We start from the raw sequence: 23,834 nt of genomic DNA on the forward strand, positions 1-23,834 counted from the left end.
ATTATAAAAGGATTGACAGAAAAGTTTTTGAAAAAATAAAGTCAAATTGATAAACCCCATCCACTCAGTTTCCATCTGTCTTGTTTCAGTACGTCTCTGCTTTAAGTGTAATTTTCAAGCCCTCAGTCATCATGCTCACTCTTAACTTCAGATCGTTCTTTTGTTTTTCCAACACTCCATGTCTCCAAAGAAATCTATCCTGCAGGGCTTATACCTACAGGCATGTTCTTCCACACACTAAATATTCCACTCTCGGCTCATGCCGTCTTCTATTTGTGTGAATTTAACAGCCAGCTGCGCCTTCCTTTAAAGCCCGCGGACCCCCCACACCCACCACCCCGAAGCTCGTTCGCAGAGTGCACCACTGCTTTTTTACACATGGACAGCACCAATGTTTTTTTTTTTTTTTTTTTACTTGCCCCCTAGTTTAGAAGATACGATCTGCTCTCTGGTGGCTGTTGCCCCACCAAGTGCAGACAGTGAAAACAAGAAACTTCAAGTGCAAACCTCCTCATAATTTTTTGTAGTAAAAAAAAAAAAAAAAAAGTATATTACATCTGGATTCTTTTATGTCTGCACATGGGATTGCAGTAACCACAAAACAGTTCATTTTTGTTCATGTCATGTATAATGAAACATTTTATTGATTTATTTATTTTTGGTGGGGGGGGGGGGGGGGGCATGGGACACCGGTTTCCCGGAACTTGGAAAAGAGACAATACAGCACAGATTGTAATGAATACTTAGATAAACTGGAGCTGAGTTTCTTGATACGCAAAGTTTCTTGATACGCAGACTTTATTATTTTTCAAAACTTGCATTGAACTCTCTTTGTAGCTTTGCCTGCAGAACGACCTCGGAGTTGTCTGTTGACTGTTTTTTTTTTTTGTTTTTTAAAGGGATTTCAATGGATTGTCTCATTGCTTTCATCGCTTTAATTAATTTCATGTCATTGTACATTTATAGCACAGACACTTAATTCGTCTGTCAGCGTTGTCGCACGCCACTGATACATTAATGCTGTCGCTTTATTGAGAGCAGTCTCTCAAGTTCCCCCTCAGCTGTCAGTCCTTCTTATTATACGCTCTTAATAACCATTTCAATTCTCAGTTTCTATATCTGTACACCTTTTATCTGAATTGTCTTCATGAAATACAAGCAGCTGCCTTTTTAAAGTGCCTCCAGCTCCCGGGTCGTAGACATGTAAGTTAGACTAATTGAGCAGATACGATACTGCAGTATGTTGGCCAATAAATGTATTGATGCACATTTACACAATCAGCTTTTCAGTATGATCATGAGCCTTAAATTTGTTTTATTTGTTTGTTTTCTTGCAGAAAGCAGTGATTACAAATGTGTCTCCAGATGTCCTGTACCTGTTCAGAGTGCAGGCTGTATGTCAGCATGACCTGCGCAGCGACTTCAGCCAAACGCTACTCTTCAGAGGTACAATGAACCCCGCGCGTATTCACCGTTCACAAATTAACTTATTTGCATTTGCTAAAAGATGCTGTCAAAGCTGTCGAAAGAGCAAAGGAGTACAGCCATAAAGAAAGTTACGTTGAAGTAATAATCCTGACTGAGAGTGTTTTTTTGTGTGTGTGTGTGTGTGTGTGTGTGTGTGTGTGTGTGTGTGTGTGTGTGTATTTATTGCATTGATTTATTGTATTTATTTTGAATGGAAATGTTGAATCATAACATTTAAATTATATTGAACGCATCTGGGATGATCGTTTACGTGTACAATTTAAAATCGGGTTTTATCCTGTTGATTGCGATAGGACCATCGATGAGATTGAGTGATACTGATTCCCATTAAGATGACATGCATTAGCTGTACATTTTTCAATTTTAGAGCTGATCAGTAATGACTATTTTAATAATTGATTGATCAATCAATTTTTTTTGATTGAGTAATCTGATTTAAAAAAAACATCCATCCATCCATTCATCCATCCATTTATGATTCAAAAACACTACTTCAAATTGGCAGTACAGAAAACGCACAAATCAACATTCAGTAACTGGTTTGATCGGTACTATATCTGAAAATAGGGAAAAATGTTGACACATAAATGCATATTTTGGTCTGTCGCACATTTGCACATACATGAGCTAATCACATTCTTGACCGCGCAAATTGCCCCGATCACAATCGGTGGCCAATCATTGGCGCACCACTAACTTAAAACTATTAGCATGAGCTATTGCTTTTTTTTCCTTTCTCCTTCAAATGTGGGGGTCAATTACATTACCTATGAAATGTACATTTATTTCCATATTTATATGATCATTTGTCATTACTTTTATTTCAGTACAGTCTACTGTACGTAACATATTGGCATTTTTTTTTCCCCCCCTCCCTTGTGTTCCAGCGAATACCACAAGAATATTTGAAGGTTCTCGTATCGTGAAGACTGGAATGGTAAGTTCACCGGTAGATGGTCGTGGAAGTGTCTTAACAGCATGAATCGTCAATCCTTTAGGTAACCTCACATACTCTTTGCCTCTCTCAGCCGACAGTATCTCCAGTGTCATCAGCTGACATGGCTCCCATAAGCTCTGGTTCCTCTACGTGGACATCCTCTGGCATCCACTTCTCCATTGTTTCCATGGCAACAGGCCTGGGCCCCTCCTCTAGCGGCAGCCAAGCCACGGTGGCATCGGTGGTTACGAGCACCTTCCTGGCAGGCTTGGGTGTCAGTGGGGGGGTCATCTCTTCTTTGCCCAGTTCTGTTTGGCCAACGCAGGTACCTCAAGTCACTCAGAGCCCCCCTCACTTGTCCACCCCATCCGCAAAGCCCAGCACGGAGCAGGTGGTGCCACAAACCGCGGAGACCGACTCTGCCGCTGAGGAGAACCAGGCTGCGCCCAAGGGTGAGGAGGAGGAGGAGGACGAGGGCGATGGAGAGGGAGAGCAGGAGGACAGGGGTGCGGAAAAGAAGAAAAAGAACAAGACGACACCCACCTATGAGGAAACACAAGACAGCAGCACTGCGGCCAAAGAGTCCGTCCTCCCCACCCCTGCCTCCACAGCCAAAGAAAAGGCCACGGTCCAAGGCAGCACAGTGTCTGCGAGCATGGTCGACGGCCATCTGACACCCCCACAGGAAAATCTCACAGACGTCAATGCAGTCACCACTCAGGAGCCGCGAAACGACAGCGCGGAGATGCAGATTCCACAGAGCTCCACACTCTCACCAAAGATCAGCAGTGATGGGAAGAGTCTTTGGCCATTCTCGATCCACACTGGTGAGGCCACCTTTTCTCACATCAAACAAAATTTCCTCTTCAGATCACAAAGCGCGAACGTGCTTGATGGCTTCGCAAACTGGTTTCGCATAACACATCTTGATTCAAGGCCTATCTCAGTCAAAGACAAAGCTGTACTGTAGGCTTTCGGAACAACGCCGAAGCCGGAGGGCAGACGCCTGCTCGAGTTGTTGTGCCTCAAGGTTTTCCTCTGGGGCGATTTTTAAAGAGTTTCCTTCAATAGAAAGCTGATTTAGATCTTTTTATTTTGTGTTTTATCTTGCAGCATTGGAGGTAACATGCCTGGCTTTACAATTCAATTTGTTTGTCGCTACTGGAATCTCTGCACACTGGAAAGAAAATGTCATATTAAGAGCAAAAAGTATATTCGTTAGAAAAATGAGGTCATAGTATGCAAATCAAGTCCAAATGTGCGCAGAAGAAAAAGTCAGTATTTTACAACAAATGAATGAATGTATTGTCACTGAAACTTGACGCTATTGTGAAGGATGAGATGTTTCATATTCATATTCAATTGTTTTTCAAGTGGTAAAACCCCGCTCCTATCTTCGCTCTCTGCAATCGATATCTACCACCACCCACATTCTCTGTTCTCTGCAGTACTTTTGGTTGATCTATTTTTTATTTTATTTTTTTTTTCAATTTTCATCCCCAAACGACCGGAACACTGCAACTAATGATGAAATTCACCTAATTAATCCCAATATGATGTGTACTGCCAGGTCGGCATTGCAAATGAGAATCTGTTCTCATTTGCCTTCCCTGGATAAATAACAGTCAAATGAAAAAATTTAAAATGTTATATGCGACTGTGGGGGAAAAATGCAAAATATGAGCAAAAAAAAAAAGCCTAGTTGTACTGAATTTCTATTTGTCCTTTCTTCCAGAAAGGACCACCTTGTCCAACGTGACTCGAACGCCTCACCCCGGCATGGGCAGAATGGTGTGGATTGTCCCATTGGTGGTCGTGTCCGCTCTGACCCTGCTCTGCTTCATCATGCTGCTCATCGTGATGGTCTACTGGAGGTGAGACTTGGACAAGATGAAGGGCCTTATTGTCGACACGACACTGACAAGCTTGAACAAAGATGGTGCTTGCATGCAGGTGCGAGTATGCACAGCATCACCTCCTGCGGGAATAACAAGCTTTTTGCCCTCTCGGGAGTCATCCATTTCTTCACTCTCACCATTTTGGCGGGGTATGATGACACGCTGCCACCCGCCCCCTGAGTACAGCACGCACGTCCTGTAGTTCTTGATTTCTATTCACTCAGACACATTCTGACCTTTCTTGTTTGAAACTACCCATCCATCATTCGTGCTTTAATTTATGTGATGATTCCTTTGTGTGCCTTCTTGCTGCAACGAAGGCCATCACCGTACGAGGCTTGAGGCAGGAGACCCGAAGGCCCCGTTATACCAACAGCGGCCCCAGCTGTGTTTTCATCTGCTCGGCTAATTTCCAGCCACGCAAGTGAAGTTCTCGTAATTACCCGGGCCAAGCCACTGGCACATGTGGGATAGCTAATGAGTTACAAATAGCACTACTGGCTATTTCCTCAGCTGGTCTCATGCATATTTATTTATTCCCCTAAAGATTCTGCATTATTATTTTATCGGTAGCGTTTTAATTAGGTATTCTCATAATTATTCTATTGATTAATCTGGTAATCAAAATGACTTTTGCCCAATTAAAGAGTTGCAACGATTATGCAGAGGAGAAAGTTCTCTGAGGATTTGAGTATGGGATGCACAGGTCACAGGTTTTATTTATTTATATGTTCACTCTTGGATATATACGAAATATAATAGAACTAAGATCTAAATTGGAACAGGCTTCTTTAATTGAAAAGCTGAAACAAAGGTCACATATAGTATGACTGCCAAAAACCGTTTGAAGGGAAGCCGTGTCTGCTTTCTAGTGCTAAGTTTGGAGTTTCACAATTTAATGAACGATTTGGGCCGGCTCTATAAACCAAGCAAGCTTTGCAAAAGTAAGTTATGGAATGAAGTAAGGCATTAGGCATGAACACTTTGTGCCAACCGACTCGGACGTTTGTGTAATATGTTCTAAATTGATTCGATGGGCGTTCATTGTGTTTGTCTTTGACCATGCAGTGGTCAGTTACCTGGCGTCAGTTGAAGTGAGACGTTCAAGCTCGACTGACTTCCCTATTGAAAGTCTCGTTTCCATATCGGTGTGTAAACCGGTCACAGATTTTGCCAGCAGAATACTTTGATGCAAGGGCACGAAGAGCCAACTGGGCAGACCATCCCAGCGGTTGTTATGACAACTTTCTCAGTTCAGACAATGTCAGCTCCCCGCGGGGGAAAGCGGCCATGATGAAAGATGAGATCAGATCATTCGCGCTCTTTACTCTTTTTGTTTGAGCCGATCCCTGCTCGTTAGCGTTCCATGCGCTTTAAAAACAAAAATACCACAATTCCTTAAATTCCTACAAGAACGTTTTAGTGAAAAAGATGGAGTCAGCCCAAAGTCTGTGGGAGTATTTGTCTGATATTTGCTCCTCCTCACTTGTCAAAGTTAAGGTCACGAGCAGAACTCCAACGGGCTTAATTGCAGCACACATCTGGACGCCTCAGAGGCCCGAGCTGTTTGTTGAAAGCTCACAGATGTTTGAGTCCGGAACAAATCCCGTGCGGTGCCGGCACCTCAGCGTGTCCGTGTTGATGCCTCGCTCCATTTTCTTTTCGGTGTCATCCTTTCAGTCAAGCCACGCTCATCTCCATCGTTTGTCTTCCCTCAAAGCAAGCTGTTGGGAGGCAAGGTCTGGAGGACGCGGGGACCTCGCTGGTTAGTTAGCCGCAATACATCTGCGCCCACTGGGAGATTGATTGGAATTTGGAAGCTGTGACGCAAGCCAGGAAGGCGCCCTCCTCACCCTCAGCCATTTGTTAGCCCAGCCTCCCCTCACCATTCCGTCGCTCTATGTCTCTCTTTACATACCTTGGTCATCCAATCAAGCCTTTTTGTTGTGGTTGTCTGTCCATCCGAAAGAATGACTAGCATCTGCACCCTTCTCTGCAAGTACAGGTAGGATCACACCTGGGAAACCTTTTTAGTGGCGATGGCTCTGAGATTGGCTCTATGTATGTTTAGTCATTAGTAAACGTGTGTGTCAATGAGAGCGACTCCATGCTGGCTGATGAGGACAGGACTCGACTTTGTCTCTGTGTCTTTTAAGGGCTGCCATAAATTACAAATGCCCCCCTCCCCCTCCGCACCTTCCATTCATTTCTGTCCATTGTGCAGGACATTTTTGAATGCATGCACAATTCATTGTCGGAGATTAATTTAGTGACGCTCCAAATATAATTAACACGTATCATTTTTTTACGAGATGCCTTGGAAAATTGGATGTATAGTTGCCTAAATGGATGAGCTTGCAGACTCTAATATTAAATAACTTATTTTCCGCAGCGTGGCTGTTTTCAACACTGTGCTCCTATTATGTTGGTTTGAAAGCATCGTGGAAGCTTTGAACGCAGCACATTTTGTCCCTGAGGAGAGGGTGACAATTCGTAGCTGTTTACCTGTTCTCTTGTAGCCTCTTTGGCAAAATTGTCATGTCGTGTCCAACGTGGTGCATTTGTGCGCCATTCAAGACAATATTCCAATGCTCGTTGTTTTGATGGCACCTCACTCGACATCTTTTTTTTTTTTTTTTTTTGTACCTGCAGGAGGTTTTTCCAGACAGCTCACTTCTATGTTGAGGAGAGCAGCTCTCCTCGGGTGGTGGCCAATGAGAGCATCCCCTTCATCCCAATACCAGGTAAACAGCATGGTTCTCCGCAGCAAAGAGAACGATTTTATCACCTTTATGTCAGGTTTTCTTGAATATATTCTGATGAGTTGGCATGCTTAAATTGCATTATTTAGGTGGGGAACTCATTTAAAATAACACTGCTAATTCAGGAAGTATTCTCAAATCACCATAAACATTTCTCAAATGACTTTCTCTCTGTTACCTTGATGTGCATATTTGCACAATTTAAGTTCATTTACATGTGAAATGACTCTGGGAGTCCCTTTGCAGCTGAGCACTAGGACTGTCTGGCCTTTTTTTTTTTTCTTCTTCTCGCTTTTAATGTTCCCGGCAGCCGAGCACAGGCTGGCTGCTAGTTGATATCAGGCTTAAGTTTCTCTGTCACAAAGCTCTGTGACATTTGAAGACGGCGATATCGTAGTCACAAAGCGCAGCTGATGTCGCCATCGACTCCTCATTAAAATTCCACTTTCATTGCTTGTCGCCTCCTTTCTTCCTTTTATTTGCATTGTAATGTTCCCACAGCATATATTGTCAGAATAACGGAGCAGGCAGTGGAATTGCGTCAACTAAGTTCAAGGAATGGGAAACTCACAGAGGTGTGACCTAAATGGGCCCTTAAAATGTATAACTCTTCGAAATATATTTAAATGTTTACAATATGTTATGAGAGTGCTTTGAACACTTTCAAGCAGACTCCTCGCTGCCCATCTTTTAAAACCCGCCTCAAAACTCACTTGTATTCTTTGGCATTTGACTCAGCATGACCCAAATTATGATCTTAGTTATACTGTTTGGTGCTCTCTACCGTCTTTGTTACTGATTTGTTGCTTTACTGTTGTATATGTTAGTTGCTCCATGTACAGCACTATGTGTGCAGCGATGGCTGTTTGAAAGTGCTCTATAAATACAGTTGAGTTGAGTTGAGACCCGTCTCAAAGGCTGAAGGACAGATTGCTAAATGGGTATGTTAGCAAAGAAGAATCTCCCGTTACTACGTGACCAGGTTGGCTCCTTTAGGTCCCAGGTGCAATGGTGCATTCGTTTTAAACATTAGCCAGCATCAGAAGCCATGACAGCTGGGGCCCACGGCTCTATTGTCCCTGTGTGGCTGCTCCACCAACCTTATCAAAGATCCCTCGTGTGTGACCTCCAGATGATAGGAATCCACTGAGGCAGATGCTACCGCCATAAATGCTCAAAATAACTGAGATTTGTGACACCAGTTATAGCAGTTCTTCCCGGGGGTTTTTTTTTTCCTTCTCTCTGGACAGTTTTCAGTCATCATTTCTATTTGAAGAAAACTTCAAAGACCTGGTAAAATAAATTCAGAGAATTGTTTTTGAGCGTGTTTTGTATGTTTGAAGATAATTCGTAAAAAAAAAATGGGCAAGCACTGAGGACTACGGAGTACTGAATGGTGGAGGTAAAGCATTAAATTATTTTTTGACCATTCGGTAATCAACATTTTTCAGGCGTGGCTAAAACAAAACCCAGTGACGCAGTTGGTCCTCCCCCATTATATAAATACTTCAACGCCTTTTCACATCAGTGGTTTTCCTGCGCAATTTTGACTTAATTAATTATTGTTAAAGGGTACATAACAGCGAGCAATGTGAGCCTCCAAACAGCATCTTTTGAAACCTGAGAGAATGTCTTCATTTTTAATATTGAAGCCTGATGTTACATACTTGGCAAGTTTTATGATTTTTTTATTTTTCCAGTTAAATTTTGTCGGCTTGTTAACACTCTTCTTTGTGGTGTGTCCGATTTAAGACATTTTTATTTTCACTTAAAGGGACTTTAAATTGTGTTTTGAGTGAGAGAGAGAGAGAGAGAGAGAGAGAGAGAGAGAGAGAGAGAGAGAGAGAGAGAGAGAGAGAGAGAGAGAGAGAGAGAGAGAGGCAAAAGCAAATCAAACATGTCAAGTTCCATGATGCTTGCTGAAGTCGAAACCAAAATTTCAAATGGTCATAAGTAATTCACAATAACAGTCATTGTTCCTGACTTCTGATTTTAAAACTAGTTATTCATCAATATGTTGTGTGCTGTGTATGTAATATGTGGAAGTGATTAAACATTTATATGGTTTCCCAAAATTCATCACGGCCCTCCAAGGCAAACCATAACTACAATGTGGCCCGCGACAAATTTGAGTTTGATCTAACCAAAACATTTTTCTTACTGTGTTTTGTGCTCCTTGTAGATGACATGGAGGCCATTCCTGTCAAGCAGTTTGTCAAACACATCATGGAGCTCTACAAGAACAATCTACAAGGCTTTTCAGAAGAGTTTGAGGTAAACTCACATGTTGTACTACACATTCAGTTGCTGCCCGAACTTGAACGGCACCCTCTGCGACATGGAATTTGACTTTGTTGACCTATAGTATATGTTTTTTCTTTCATTTGTTACTGATCAGATTGGTAAATCTTTCCCTTGGTGCAAAAAAAAATAATCTTCACTCAATTTAAGTGATTGTTGACAATATCAAGTTGAACCTGACCGGACACTAATTTAGGGTGCCACACCAAGTGAGTAGAATAGAATCCTACTACACTATGAGGAAATTCAAACAAGTAGTAGTCATAGTTGCGTATGTTTTACTTGTGCTGTCCTATCTTTTTTTTTTTGTGACCGTGAGTAAGGTTAGTATTAGTAGTGAGTAGGGTCTGTGTTCGTTTTCACCGAGCATGTCGTGCAGTGACAGTTACGGACCGAGAATCACAAAGAATCGAATTGCGTGTCAGCTCTGGAACTCTCATTCATTATGTAACGTGCACATATTGCGAAAATAATGCGCCACCATGCGTCTTTCTTACAGAGAGCAGGTCGACAAGGGCGTGCAAATTCCTCATACAAAAGGCTATTCTTATAGGGGAACTATAAACTCTCAAATTCTTAAATCAAGGATGCCATACATTGTATGTGCCAGCACGTAGAAAACACTCAAATACTGATTACTATTGCGTTCGTGGAGTAAAAATTCAACAGAATAATTCATCAACGTTGTGTCGTGCCATGTTGGGCAAAAATCATTTTCAGCCGCGGATTGGAAGTGACATTGAAGCACAAGTAGCGCCTCTCCCACTAATACTGCCAGCTATTGAATTGTGTCGCCTGAGAGATTGTTGAGTGCGATAAATGTAATCGTTTGATGAGACCAAAAAGATGCAGCGGCCATCCGAGGAAGCGAAGTGAGGAAGTGTGGTGCATCAACTTGTTGATGTCAAAGAGATACAAGAAAAAACAAAGCTACATGCTCACACGTCTAAAGTACTGTATGTGTAAAGGATGACATTGATGATCATGGTTTGAAATCTTAAGAGTTTTGACATCTTGGGTTTAGTTCACATTCCACAGTTCAAACGCTAAAATGAACCGTTTCATATTTTTTAGCATTGCACATATAGAACATGCCATCAGATCCCTCTTTAGCCAAGCCAATGAGATCCAATGCAGGAGCAACTATCATATTACTCCATTTTGAATAAACAGAGAAGTCATTTTGACAATATGCAGTTTGCGTCATGGACACGTCAAACACAATTTATTCAAGGATGCCCGCAGACCTGCGATTTATTTTGTATTTCAAAACATTTGTCGCCGTCGGAAATCATTTCAGTGTGTAAATGATGTTGACCGCTGAAAAATCAACAATGACAAGATGCTGCCTTTAACATCGCCATAGTTACAAAACAAAAGCATCGTTTTCAGAAAATGTGCCCTTGAATTCCGAATCGAACAACTTCATCCTCCTTTGACTTCCGAGTGTCCTACGACTAAAGATGGTTTTTGATCACATGATCAGTATCTGTTTGGCCACTGTGTTAAAATCATGAGTAGTCTTGATTGAAACGCTCAATAAGCACCGGAACAAAATGAAACATCGACCTCCAACAGGCTATTGTGTGAAGTCACAGGAAAACGATCCAACACAATCATCAAAAAATAAATAAATAAAAATGAACAAATTATCTTTACAAAAATCCAACATCCGTTCTCACACTTTGCCGATGTCGTCTAGTTTTCCATAAATGTACGGAAAAGGTCTGGGTGTGTCCGGACCGGAGCTTTAACTGCAACTCCAGCAAACCGAAACAAGCTTGAAATGCACCAGAGCATTCAGCCTGAACCGAACATTATCCCCCGGAAGCCCCCCATTCCCAATTTTTATTTTTTTCTCCCTGAGTGAAGCAGACTCTTCAGCATGGTGCCATGTTCAACTCCAACTTTGCTCTCTTTGGATTGATATTTTGGAAGAAAGACACACAGGCAGACGCAGAGTTAATGAGGGTGAAAGCAGGTTAAGAAACAAGACGAAAAGCGTCGCTCCTGAAGGGTGCTCTTTAATTGGGTCGTTTGGCGCCGGGCTCATGCACTCATTTGTCATGTAAACACAACACAGAGAAGGAGGAGGAAAAGAAGGTTGTTTGAGTTCAAGCACGAATAGCATTGTGGCGATGCTGATAGATGAACCAAATCGCTGCTTGATTTTTACTTTGCACTTTTTCCTTTAGCTGTAAACGCAAAAGAGATTCAGTGACCTGAGGTTGGTTTGTATTTTTTTTTGGTTTGTTTTCTTTTCTTATCAGTGAGTTGATGTTGTGTATGTCTTGAACCTGCGGAGGCGTGATGGGTTTTAGTACTTTGCAGTAGCCAGCAGAGAGCACTATTAATTACGGCCCAACTTGATAGAAATTGAAACAGAAAGTAAACTGGAAATGAGTGAACTTCACTCCAGGACTGTTTGGAAACGGATGTTTATTGCAAATACTGTTCTTTACAGCATCGGCTAGTGGAAAGCGGGGTGAGGTTCCCAGGGAGGCAAAATGAATGCATCAATCCATAACCACACATTTGGAGGATTAATTGAGCTGCTAGACCAAGGGTGTCAAACTCATTTTTGTCGCGGGCCTGATTACAGTTTCCCTCGGACGGCCGTTATGACTGAAACCATATAAAGAAGTCAAGACTAACGGTTTATTCACCTATTGTTTAAGATACTGTAATGAGGGGTTTGATCACAAGAAAATGCTTAGAGTATCACTCTTATTTATTACAAATGAGAATTTGAAATTTTGGTAGCGATTTTAGGAAGTATCATGAAAGTTGACATCTTTGATTTGCTTTCGCGGGCCACATATAATGACGTGGCGGGCCAGATCTGGCCCCCGGGCCTTGAGTTTGACACCAGTGTGCCAGACTGTCTGGATGCTTTCAGAGAATGACATGTTCATATTTGCCTTTCTCCTGTTTTCTCACATATTGAAAAATAATTAGCTTGGTATTTCAATCAATGGGGAAAAGGAAATGTCCCCATCCATAACACCAACATGCATTCTGCAATAAATTCAATCATACAGTTGAGTGAAATAATCATAATAATAAAGAATGATTCAATCCCATTATTTTTTTGTTTTGTTTTTCCTCGCTCTCCCATCCCAGGAGGTCCAACGCTCCACAGCCGACCTGAAAATCACTGCGGAACACTCCAATCATCCTGACAACAAGCACAAAAACAGATACATCAACATTGTGGCTTGTGAGTCTGCTGTGAAATGGGATTAGAGATGATGTCTACTGCGGAGGAATCCTCTTATGTTTTCCGAACCTACTTTCCTCCCTTTAACAATAATTTGTTCAAATATAAATCGCCGATTTTTATTTTTACCCCCCGCAGATGACCACAGTCGGGTGAAATTACGAGCGCTGGCTGGGAAAGACGCCAAACATTCCGATTACATCAATGCCAACTATGTCGACGTGAGTTCAAGCGCTTCATGCCACACCGATGTGTTGTCAGCATCACTTTAATGATGAATCTTTTGACTTGTGTCAGGGTTATAACCGGCCCAGAGCATATATAGCTGCCCAGGGTCCACTGAAGTCCACCTTTGAAGACTTCTGGAGGATGGTGTGGGAGCAGAACACTGGAATCATTGTCATGATTACAAACCTCGTGGAGAAAGGACGGGTGGGCCACCACACGCGCACCGTTAAAACGATCAGTCACTCCCCAAAAAACAAAATGTGACCAACATTTAATACTTCAGGCTTGTTCTTTGTCTTTGTATTTCTATAATTCTTTGTGTTTTTTAGTAATAGTTGATTAAAGTTAAAGCTGGTAAAATTAAAAAAAAAAAAGGTTTAAAAGTTTTTTGGTATCCGTAGAAACAAATCACAACTCATATATTTGCAGTTCAGCCTTTTTCTTTACTTTTTTTTAAATTAACCTCAGTTGTTTTTGTGTTCAGGCCAAAGCAGTATAAACGTAGCTTTGGCTCTGTCTTGTGGCATCTTGGTGCCAAGAGCCTATGTTCAAGTCAGTTGAGTGGCTGTATTTTAAAATAGTGTGCTCTACTGCCATCTTTTGGCATCTAAGTGCCAAGGAACTGTTCAAGTGAGCTGAGGAGCTTCATTGAGTTTCAGGTCTTGTGTTTTATGTTTGATCATTATTCTGTGCATCGCTTTTGTTACAACTATGGTAAAGTCAAGTTCAAAATCTTACAACTATCATACATTTTTCTCACTGGTTATGAGTAGGTTTAGCTTAAAACTCATTCAGTACCAGCCAATTCTAGACCAAGTCTGAAAAGACGTTTAAAAACGTCTTTGGGAGTGTATGAGTTAAAATGAGAAATACCGGAATGTTGAATATGTAGGTCGTATAAATACACTGGCTCCAACACATTGGTGGGGTATTATTAGGCTAATTTAATGCACTTATTTGTTTTAAGAAAGAACAACTGTTCACTTCTTTCAGATTTCATTTTTTTAAAAGCAGTATTCTTATTTTTGACTTGTTTTTAAGACCAGTTTTTGCATGTACAGTATTACCTCTTTACAGCCAAATAAGCTTTTGTCACAAACATCAGGAATGGTCAAGGATCAATTGCTGTGTCTTACAGAGGAAATGTGACCAGTACTGGCCGACAGAGAACAGCGAGCAGTACGGAAACATCGTGGTGATGCTGAAAAGCACCAAAGTGCACGCCTGCTACACACTGCGCCGTTTTCTCATACGGAACACCAAAGTCAAAAAGGTAAAAAAAAAAAATCAAAGAAGCAACCCGCGCCGTATTGTTAATGATCTGATCGGCGATACAAGACACGACACCGTGTTCTAAGATGCGGTGGATTTTTCAGGGTCAGAAGGGGAATCCAAAGGGGAAGCTAAATGAGCGTATCGTAATCCAGTACCACTACACTCAGTGGCCTGACATGGGCGTGCCCGAGTACACCCTCCCTGTCCTCACCTTCATCAACCGCTCATCAGCGGCCCGCACTGCAGACATGGGCCCGGTCCTGGTGCACTGCAGGTACCATCCATTACTTAAATGAACATTAATTATGACCGTTAGACGTTGGAAATGTGCTGACGGGCCTACCAGCGTGCTCATATTGCTTTGTGCTGGCCTCAGTGCAGGGGTTGGACGCACAGGAACGTACATTGTCATTGACAGCATGCTGCAACAAATCAAGGACAAAAGCACAGTCAGCATCCTGGACTTTCTTAAACATATCCGTACACAGCGCAACTACCTGGTCCAGACCGAGGTAAGAACCCCTCCAGCTTCCCCCACCCAAAAAAAAAAAAAAAAAAACCTCTCAATGACAAAGGTCATCCATGGTTTAAAATGCTTACGGAGAGAAAGTCTTAATACTTCATACTTACTGAGATCACATTTTGGGCTGAGTCAAGTCTTATTTAAGGCAAACGGAGGGATAGCCTCCTTCTTTCGCATTGTCGGCTTTGTTGCTTTGTCCAGTAGAGTATTGGATTTGAAGTCTGTCTTATTTAAAAGTACGCCACTCTGTCAAGTTTGTTTGAGAAGTGGCCTAAAGGGTTTTCATAAATTACCTCCCCACCCTCCCGCCCTCGCCCTCGCACACATTTTCATCACCACTGGCATACTTAAATGTTGATGCAAGGCAGGATGAAGACTAAATTGTGACACTAATATCGAAAAGTCAGCCAAAAGCAGACTCATCAGAGTGGGCGTGTATTTCGAATCTTCCAGTGTGCAATTTGGTCAACCCATGCATACGTTAACCTCGATTTCACCTTTGGTGCAGCATCAAGTAGTTATTTGATGGCAACTTGATGTTTCTCTGCCAGATCCAACCAGTCTGACCTCTGCCACCATCAAGCTATTTGAAAAAATTCTAGTTTGATGGATATTTCCTTTTTTTTTGTGGAACATTTTCAACTCTTGTGTTATCACTGTTTTCCTTCGCATGTGATGTATTTACATTCATGAACATTTTAATCCGTTGTCTTGGGCGCTCAACTCTATTTTTTTTTTTCACGCCTTCACATTCCTGCTCTCCTTCAGGAGCAGTACGTGTTCATTCACGATGCTCTGATGGAGGCCATTTTCAGCCGAGAGACAGAGGTGCCCGCCTGGCAGCTGCACAGCTACGTCAACAGCATCCTCACGCCCAACTCGGCGGGCCGCACCCGTCTGGAGAAGCAATTCAGGGTGAGTTTACAACCTTGTGGTCTTGTCACTCGATCCCTAATGGCATTATCCTTCTGAAAGAGGGCGGTCTCTTTATCGGAAGCTTGTTAAAACCGTGTACGGGAACAGCAGTAATCCCATTTTATTCGCGGGGGGATAGAGACCGAGACCTGCTGCCTAAGAGTGAATAACTGCGAGGAGAGGACAGTTATTGATGCGCCTCTCAAACTGTATTGAAAAAGACGATATTAATAGTTCAAACAGGAAATATATTAAAAACTATGACCCCAGTATAATAGTATCTATAGTATAATAATCATAATAATACTAATAATAATAATAGATTTATTTAAAACTCATTCACTCCCAAAGATATATTTATGTCCTTTCAGACTTCACATATTAAATCCCAGGTACTTGATTATTTTTTCTTTCCAAGATTTAATGTATAAAAAAAAAAAACCCACACAAAAAAACAAAAAAACAAAAAATAACTTGAACTCTTCTCAGTTGACCTGCATCACTGCATCGTAGTTCAACTGCTGTATTAGTTTCCTATTAGATGTGACTATGGCGCCATCTTCTGGCATGGCGGCTTCTTATAGAAAGAAAAACAACAAACGCAACTGTATGTTTTTTCATCCAATAGGTGGTGAAAGGTTCTAAAATCTGCCCCCCCACCCAAAAAAAAAAAAAAAAAAAAACACGAGAAAGCAAGCCCAAAACTACCACTGAGTCCATTTTGAGGAGATTTCATGTACGAGACAATTCCAAGTGCTTTACATCAAACATTAAAAGCATTGAAAGGGAAACCAAAAACACGACATTGCAAAATCCTAATTAAATCATCTCAAATAATTAGAGTAACATGATTAAAAGCAAACGTCATCCTAGATCAATTAAAAGATTGCGGGCAAATGAGGATTAAAATGAGAGAATAAAGGACAGACTGCGGGGAATGCTGCTGTAAACAAAAATGTTGTCAGCCCTTACGTATTTCAACCAACTGACAGCATAGTGCCTAAATGCTGCTTCACTTTGTTTGGTTCTGGTTCTGGTTCCGGAAACACACAATAGACTTGTCTCACTTGACCTGAGGGTGTCTGGATGCTTTAAGCGGAGAACCGATTCAGTTGACGTTGTCAAAATAGCAGCCAAATTACAAACGAAATACAAAAAAAAAAAAAAGTACTTCTTTCCAAATTAGATTGACTGCGAGGTTAAGCGGCATTCCATAATAGATTGCTTTGACGAGGCTGCGCTGTACATAGAGGTCTTCTCGATCGTTGTCCGTTGTGGCGCTTACTCCTCAGGGAGCGTGTCTATTGTACTAATTAAAAAGCGCCAGTGTGAGTTTCACAGTCTGTGTGTCTGATTGATTTTTTTTTTTTTTTTTAAGCACCATGCGATTGACTTCTCTCTTCTCTGTCCCCAGCTGCTGACTCAATGCAACACTCGCTTTGCCGAGTGTTTCAGTGCTCACAAAGACTGCAACAAGGAGAAGAACCGCAACTCCTCGGTGGTTCCATGTGAGTGTCTCGGTCCGTTCTTGCACTGCTCGTTTGTTCATCAAACAATAAATAAATAAATAAATAAATAAGCGACGACCGTCCACAGTGAAGAAAAAAACGCGCAGCATTTCTTCATCTCGCCGGTCTAGTATCCGGGCTGTACATTATTAAAGACAATTCACCGTCCCAAATTAGAATCTATTTCCATAATCCCATAAATTAATCGCTCAATGCATTCATGGCGCCCGGCCAGGGGAGAATGGAGGTTGTCGTTGCTATAGCAACAGCGAGGAGCAGTAATGAAGGTGTGCGCTATCGGCCAGTGTGATTACAGTGGTCCGGTTTTCTGACTCAAGTGTGTGTTTCTGCCTCTACAGCCGAGCGAGCGAGGGTGGGTCTCACCACTCTGCCCGGCATGAAAGGAACTGATTACATTAATGCGTCCTACATAATGGTACAGCCTCTTGAGCGCCACCCCTGCCATTTGTACACTGGCTGTCCAAATGCATGCCACACGCCTTGAAAGAGCTTGCTCTTTTGTCTCCTCAGGGTTATTACCGGAGTAATGAGTTCATCATTACCCAGCATCCTTTGCCCCACACCACCACTGACTTTTGGCGGATGATCTGGGACCATAATGCACAAATTATTGTCATGTTGCCTGACAACCAGGGCCTGGTAAGCAGCCGATAAACCGATCGAATAGATCCACCTCGTTTGTTTTTTTTTCTGGGGACACTGCACTCGAGTCAAAACGGGAATCTGGTGTCCGCGCAACAACATTAAACAAATAGAAGACTGCTGAGGGAGTCCCGGTTCACTGACTCTTTTTTTCTTAAATTGTCACGCAAATGATCGTTTTTTTCAGATTTTGGAATGTTTTTGAAAAAAACAAACAAACCAATGACAACAGTATTGTTTGAAAAAAAAAATAATATGCACTATTCCAAATTATTATGATTGTACATAGCAGAGAAATTCCCATCCAAACAGTAGCTGTGGGAGGGTATCTTTACACCCTGCAAAGAAATTCATGCAGAAGCAGGCAGTACATCAACGTTCCAAGTTTAATGGATGCAAGAATTCTAAAGCTGCTATCAAATGAGGAGTCATTTATGAAAATGTAACTTCCGATTGAAATCGCTTTGATTTCAGCAAACATGAACTCCAAATGCCGAAAAATCAACAAATAACCATTTTTCAGTAACTGAAGAAACATTTAGACACTAGAAAGTCTGAGATCATGTAAAGAAACCAAAAAGGGGGGGGGGGGGTGACTCAGGACATCACATTTTCCCAGTCCATGATTTTTTTTTGCTCTGATAAGACAAAGAGGAGCAAAATAATATTGAACTGGCCATCCACCCATGTAGGGGTCATAATAGATACACACACACACACACACACACACACACACATGCATACACACTTATTTATTTTGTTTCACAATTCTGTGCAGGCTGAGGATGAGTTTGTTTACTGGCCGAGTCGCGAAGAGGCCATGAACTGCATTGCCTTCACCGTCACGCTCATAAGTAAGGACAGACTGTGCCTCTCCAATGAGGAGCAGATCATCATCCACGACTTCATCCTGGAGGCCACGCAGGTACCCCGCATCGCTCATCTGCTTGTGTTGTGCCCGCCGCCCGCCCAGCGTGCGCGTAACTCTCTTCCCGTCACACGTGCACGTCAGGACGACTACGTTCTGGAGGTGAGACACTTCCAGTGCCCCAAGTGGCCCAACCCGGACGCTCCTCTCAGCAGCGCCTTCGAGCTCATCAGGGTCATTAAGGAGGAGGCCATGACGCGAGACGGCCCCACAATCGTGCACGATGAGTAGGTTCCTCAAAACATCTGTTGGCTTTTTTTTTTTTTTTAATGCAACAGATTGCAAATTCTCTGTTACAGTACTGAAATAGAACGTTCTCATTTTTGCTTTGTTTCTGCCAGCGTGTACTCCAATGTACTCACTTAATAAAATGTATACAAATACATTTGCCCTCAACATCGCTACAAAAAAAACAATTCTAGCCACTCATTTAAAAAAAATGCTTACTTCCATTACTAAAATGAATTTTATGTTATATGCTTTTAATACTCAAGTACAGCAAATGTCAGACACTAAAACAGGGCGACGAACTTCTCCCAAAGTTTTTTTTTTTTTTTTTTTACCTGTATTTTTACTCATGAATCGCTTTCAGGTACTTTATACACGACCGCTTCTTCCTGCAGCGTTTCAAACATCACCTTCCTCCCAAGTGGATGCGTCCCCTTGCAGCTCCATGTGATTGATTGTTCCACCTCCTCGCAGGTACGGCGCGGTGTCAGCGGGGATGCTGTGCGCTCTCACCACGCTGTCGCAGCAGCTGGAAAACGAAGGTGTCGTCGACATCTATCAGGTGGCCAAGATGATCAACCTCATGAGGCCGGGAGTCTTCACCGATATTGTAAGTGGAGCGTGAAATTGTAATAATACTTCTAATGATCTTAATGAGTTCGACTGACTGTTTAGTGAAGCTAATCGGGTTTTAATGTCATTTGCTACAGTAATCACCCGCCTATTCACAGTAGGCTAATAATGAAATCTTTTTTTTTTTTTTTATCTACACTCCATCACCTAATAGACACCAATAGTTAAACATGCATCATCAAGAAGAAAAAAAACACAGAGGGTGGTTGTACGCTGTAAAAAAATACAGGAAGTCAATTAGGATGAAAACTGTTTAAAAAAAAAAACTGCATGCAAAATTGCACTTGGAAAAAAAAATCTGTGATATAGCGGGTCCATGAACGATGAACCGCAATATAGCAAAGGACCGCTGTATGTCACTCCGAAGTCTAAGTCACATTTTAGTTAGGTTCCAAATGGCATGCTCCAAGCGCACATTGCTTCACTCCCAGCCGTCCAGAGTTGTTCATATGTGTTATTCGGTTATTCAGAGTGCCCCCAAAAAGGACTGCCAGAGCAAAACTTTTGCTTCTAACTGCAGAATTTTTTTTTCCCTTTCCTTGCTTTTTTTTTTTTTACAGAATTTTTTTTTCCCTTTCCTTGTTTTTTTTTTTTTTTTATTTATTTTTTTAATTTTAAATTGCTTTAGTAGAATCCTGCATCACATTGTGGCCAAAGGTAGAATCCGGTGGGTTTTTGCGCCTTTTGCTGCTGTACATCTGCTGTTGTGGTGGAAGTAAGCCGCATGCTAAATTAGTAATACGTCAAACATTTGTTGCCATGACTGCTACGTCTGCTTCCATGACTACTTTTTTGGGTGGTTGGCAAATACTGTTACCTTCGTTAGAATGCGATTAAGAAGGTAGCCACCGGCGGTAATGCATGACTATACTAATCCTTCTTCCATTTCTTTTTCTTCTTTCATTTATTCTACTTTCTTTTGGTCAATTACCGCTACCTTCTGACCACCGGCGGCAGTGCATCAAAAGTATATCCCAACAGCCAAACAAATTTCAACACGGTATCCCTTGCTCTAATTGCAACATGTACAAGTCACACCTGAGTGTAAGTTGTGGGACCAGCCAAACTATGAAAAAAAGTCCAACTTATACTCAGAAAAATATGATGTGTGATGCTGCTTTGAATGGATCCACTTAATTGCTGCTCATTAATGTCAAGTACACGTTTTTTCCACCAGAGGGCAATCAAATGTTTATTTGGACGATAGATATCCTGTCCTTCACCCTCCTGTACAACTTCTATTACACGCCACTTCGTTACTATTCTATATAACACAATACTAGACTGCACTATAATTGATGTATATTGCTCACACTGTACCTTACTGCACTGCACTTTACAGACTTTACTAATCTAAATAAATACTACACTGTACTATATGGTAACGATTTAGTACTGTACCATGCTAACCTGTATTAAACGAATGATTGACTTGATTATTCGAAACTGGAGTGCTCTCTACATATTTACCGTACTTTCCTGCATGAAACGTGCCTATACCAGTCGATACTTTGCTAAATGTGCTGCACTCTACCCAGTTGTACTATAATGGGCTTGTTACTTTACTCACCTATATTAAATTTGACTGTACTGTTCTAATCTTTACTATACAATATTAGGCTATGCTGTACTGTCACATAGTATGAGGCTGTACTATACCACACTAGGAGATAAAACTATACTGTGAATGGATTTGCAATGTTAGCACCTATTGGCCGAATGTTTTCTTTGCATTTGCTGTACCTTTGCTTCAAGTCGTGTTTCTTTTGTGTGGTGTGTGTGCTTGGTGCAGGATCAGTACCAGTACCTTTACAAAGCCATGCTGAGCCTGGCGGCTAGCGGAGAGTGCGGCCCCATGCACACGGACATTAACGGGGTGGCGGTGATGGCCGACCAGTGTGACCCTGCCGAGAGCATGGAGTCGCTCGTTTGAAGAGCGGCGGCGCCCAGGCACTTCATTTCTACAAGAAGCACTTCTTCGCCCCCCCCCGAGAGGCCTTTTTTTTGCCAGACTATTGATTAAATAGTTAAAAAAAAAAACGTAGTCTTACTTTTTTTATACTGACAAACATTTTGGGATATTTATGTTTTTGCCCCCTCTTATTGTTTTGTTTTGTTTTTGTTTTCAAATCCTGCTGAGCGTTTGCGTCCTGTTAACGTGAGGAAGGAAGGAAGGAAGGAAGGAAAGAAGGGGAAAAAAAAGCAGCCCTTATCCACTTTGCACTCAACTATCAGTGTTACTGCCTAACTCCGCCCAAGGACGTTGTGCGTTCAACTTGGACCTGAGCGCGCCGCATGAAGACGGGGGGATGTGGGCCGAGGCGACCAGTTTCCATTCGACATCCCAACGTCCTGTTTGTCAGCAAACTCTGAGGCCGCTGGTCACATGACCCCTCGTGTGACAACACTTCCCCATCCACGTCAATAGCTCATCTAAACAAAACAATATGGCTTCTTTTGCTCGTCACGGCATTCCATGTGAACTTTTTTTTTTGTTTGTTTTTGCTTTTTACAGGGATTTATATTGTTATACTGTTTTGTAATATATATATATCTATATATTATATCCTTAATAGCCAATCACTCTTTGCCTATTTGTGGACTGGCTGTTTTAGTGCTGTGGGTTTGGATCATGTTCGCACAGCTTTGCCAAATGTTATTATTGTGAAACATTTCAACAAAGGGACGCTGATCAGCCAAAAAAAATGAACTAAAACAAACAAAAAAAAGTTAAAAAAAATATTTCAATTGTCAAAGTGCTGATACATTTCCTCAACTATATGCGGATGAATATACAAAATAAAAGGTTGTTAAGAAATGCATGAGGATCGTGAAGCTGTTGTACTTTTTACTGGTTTGAGGTCAGCGCTCAAATTGGCTGTAAAAGAGAATTTTTTTTGTTTTGTTTTTTTAAATACTTCCCTGTGAATTGTGTTTTGTCTCCAGTGGTAACAAAAACTTTTTTTTGTTTTTTTTTGCCACTTCGGTCAACAGGTAACCTCAACAGTGGCTATATTATTCTTTCTTAAAGGACCTCTGTCATGTTTAACCATTTTAGACTGATGAAGACATTCAGCACTGTCTTTATCCATCACCTCTCTCAGCTTCTTTTTTTTTCTACATCGATTGAATGGTTTGTTTCTTCTTAATTTGTTTTGATGAATAATGACTTTGGCACTTTTTTGTTCTGTTGATCACGATTGTTGCTCCACCGTCGACTGTGACTCGGCCTTCTTAAATATATGAAACATTAAATGGTCCACGCTTTAGCTGCTTTCTGGCTTTTTATTCACCAAAAGAGCACTTTGAAAAAATGTTTTTTACCAGGGATGGGCAAGTACTGATACCAGTTATCGGTATCAGGCCGATACCGGCCTTGTTTCAAGTTATCCAGTACTCACCAAGGATGCCAGTACCAGCCACCGATACTCAAAAAAACGAGTAAACCCTCCTTGCCAGTAACTGGTGCTACACTGTGGCTGTAGGACACATTAGTGAATCATGTCCGTCACCAAAAAAAAAAAAGGTATTTGAACACACCTGTCATAGTGTTAATTGAAATTTTAGTATCAGTATCATTGAGTACACGTACTAGTTATGATCTGAAAAAAACTGGAATCAAACGACCAGTTTTACCATTTTTTTTTGTCTCCAGAGATGTGCTCTTAGTTCATCAATGTTCATTCTACGGATGTTTCTCTAACAAATTTTGGGGAATAGAATCATCAGGTATAAACGTCGATCAAACTTACCTGTTTACCGAAGTAGATGGTATTTTGAAGATTGTTGTAACTTCTGTCAACTTAATATTAATAAAAAACACTTTCCTATTTGGGCAGATGTGGTGAAGTTTCATCATCTATCCATTTTCCACCACTGTAGAAGTTGCATTGTGGTATCATGAAATCGCCCAAGCATGGGGGGTCTGATGTCGATTTGGCACAACCAACACTGCTCATCAAAAAGAGAACACCAGACATACAATAAAGCATGATGATCCTAGTCAAGGTGGAGGCGATTATGAACAGTTCCTAATAGCAATCAATTAGTCCAAAATGTTCAAGATGCTGCTAGAAAGGAAGGAAACAAAAAAAAAAAAATGATGTAGGCGACTACCAACTAGAACAGCTGAACTTTTGAATTTAATCAGGTGCACTTTAAATGTTGACAGGTGTGGGCTCACTGGTATTTAACATGAGTTTTGAACCTGATTGGCTAACTTTGAACAGCCATATTAAGCCATATAAGGGGGTGTGCACATTTGTGCAACATTATCTCAATTATCCCCTCCGTGAGCCGTCACCTTACCGTGGTGGAGGGGTTTGTG

At 41.6% G+C, this 23,834-nt stretch overlaps 1 protein-coding gene across 1 annotated transcript in view; it reads left to right on the plus strand.

Moving 5' to 3' along the window:
* Positions 1-23,316, plus strand: part of ca16b (carbonic anhydrase XVI b) — a 105,755-nt gene extending 82,439 nt beyond the window's left edge. Inside the window, exons 10-29 of the mRNA XM_019895747.1 lie at positions 1,338-1,446; positions 2,376-2,425; positions 2,517-3,252; positions 4,161-4,299; positions 6,976-7,067; positions 9,268-9,359; positions 12,510-12,606; positions 12,745-12,827; positions 12,904-13,038; positions 13,973-14,107; positions 14,211-14,383; positions 14,486-14,621; positions 15,401-15,547; positions 16,962-17,055; positions 17,415-17,491; positions 17,587-17,715; positions 18,497-18,643; positions 18,731-18,873; positions 19,349-19,484; positions 21,300-23,316. Coding sequence (XP_019751306.1) covers positions 1,338-1,446; positions 2,376-2,425; positions 2,517-3,252; positions 4,161-4,299; positions 6,976-7,067; positions 9,268-9,359; positions 12,510-12,606; positions 12,745-12,827; positions 12,904-13,038; positions 13,973-14,107; positions 14,211-14,383; positions 14,486-14,621; positions 15,401-15,547; positions 16,962-17,055; positions 17,415-17,491; positions 17,587-17,715; positions 18,497-18,643; positions 18,731-18,873; positions 19,349-19,484; positions 21,300-21,440 — 2,991 coding nt within the window. The 3' untranslated portion in view covers positions 21,441-23,316. The remainder of the gene's footprint in view (positions 1-1,337; positions 1,447-2,375; positions 2,426-2,516; positions 3,253-4,160; positions 4,300-6,975; positions 7,068-9,267; positions 9,360-12,509; positions 12,607-12,744; positions 12,828-12,903; positions 13,039-13,972; positions 14,108-14,210; positions 14,384-14,485; positions 14,622-15,400; positions 15,548-16,961; positions 17,056-17,414; positions 17,492-17,586; positions 17,716-18,496; positions 18,644-18,730; positions 18,874-19,348; positions 19,485-21,299) is intronic.
* The last annotated feature ends 518 nt before the right edge of the window (positions 23,317-23,834 follow it).

The sequence above is a fragment of the Hippocampus comes genome, unplaced genomic scaffold, assembly GCF_001891065.2.
Source record: "Hippocampus comes isolate QL1 unplaced genomic scaffold, H_comes_QL1_v1.1 scaffold420, whole genome shotgun sequence".
NCBI classification, from domain to species: Eukaryota; Metazoa; Chordata; class Actinopteri; order Syngnathiformes; family Syngnathidae; genus Hippocampus; species Hippocampus comes.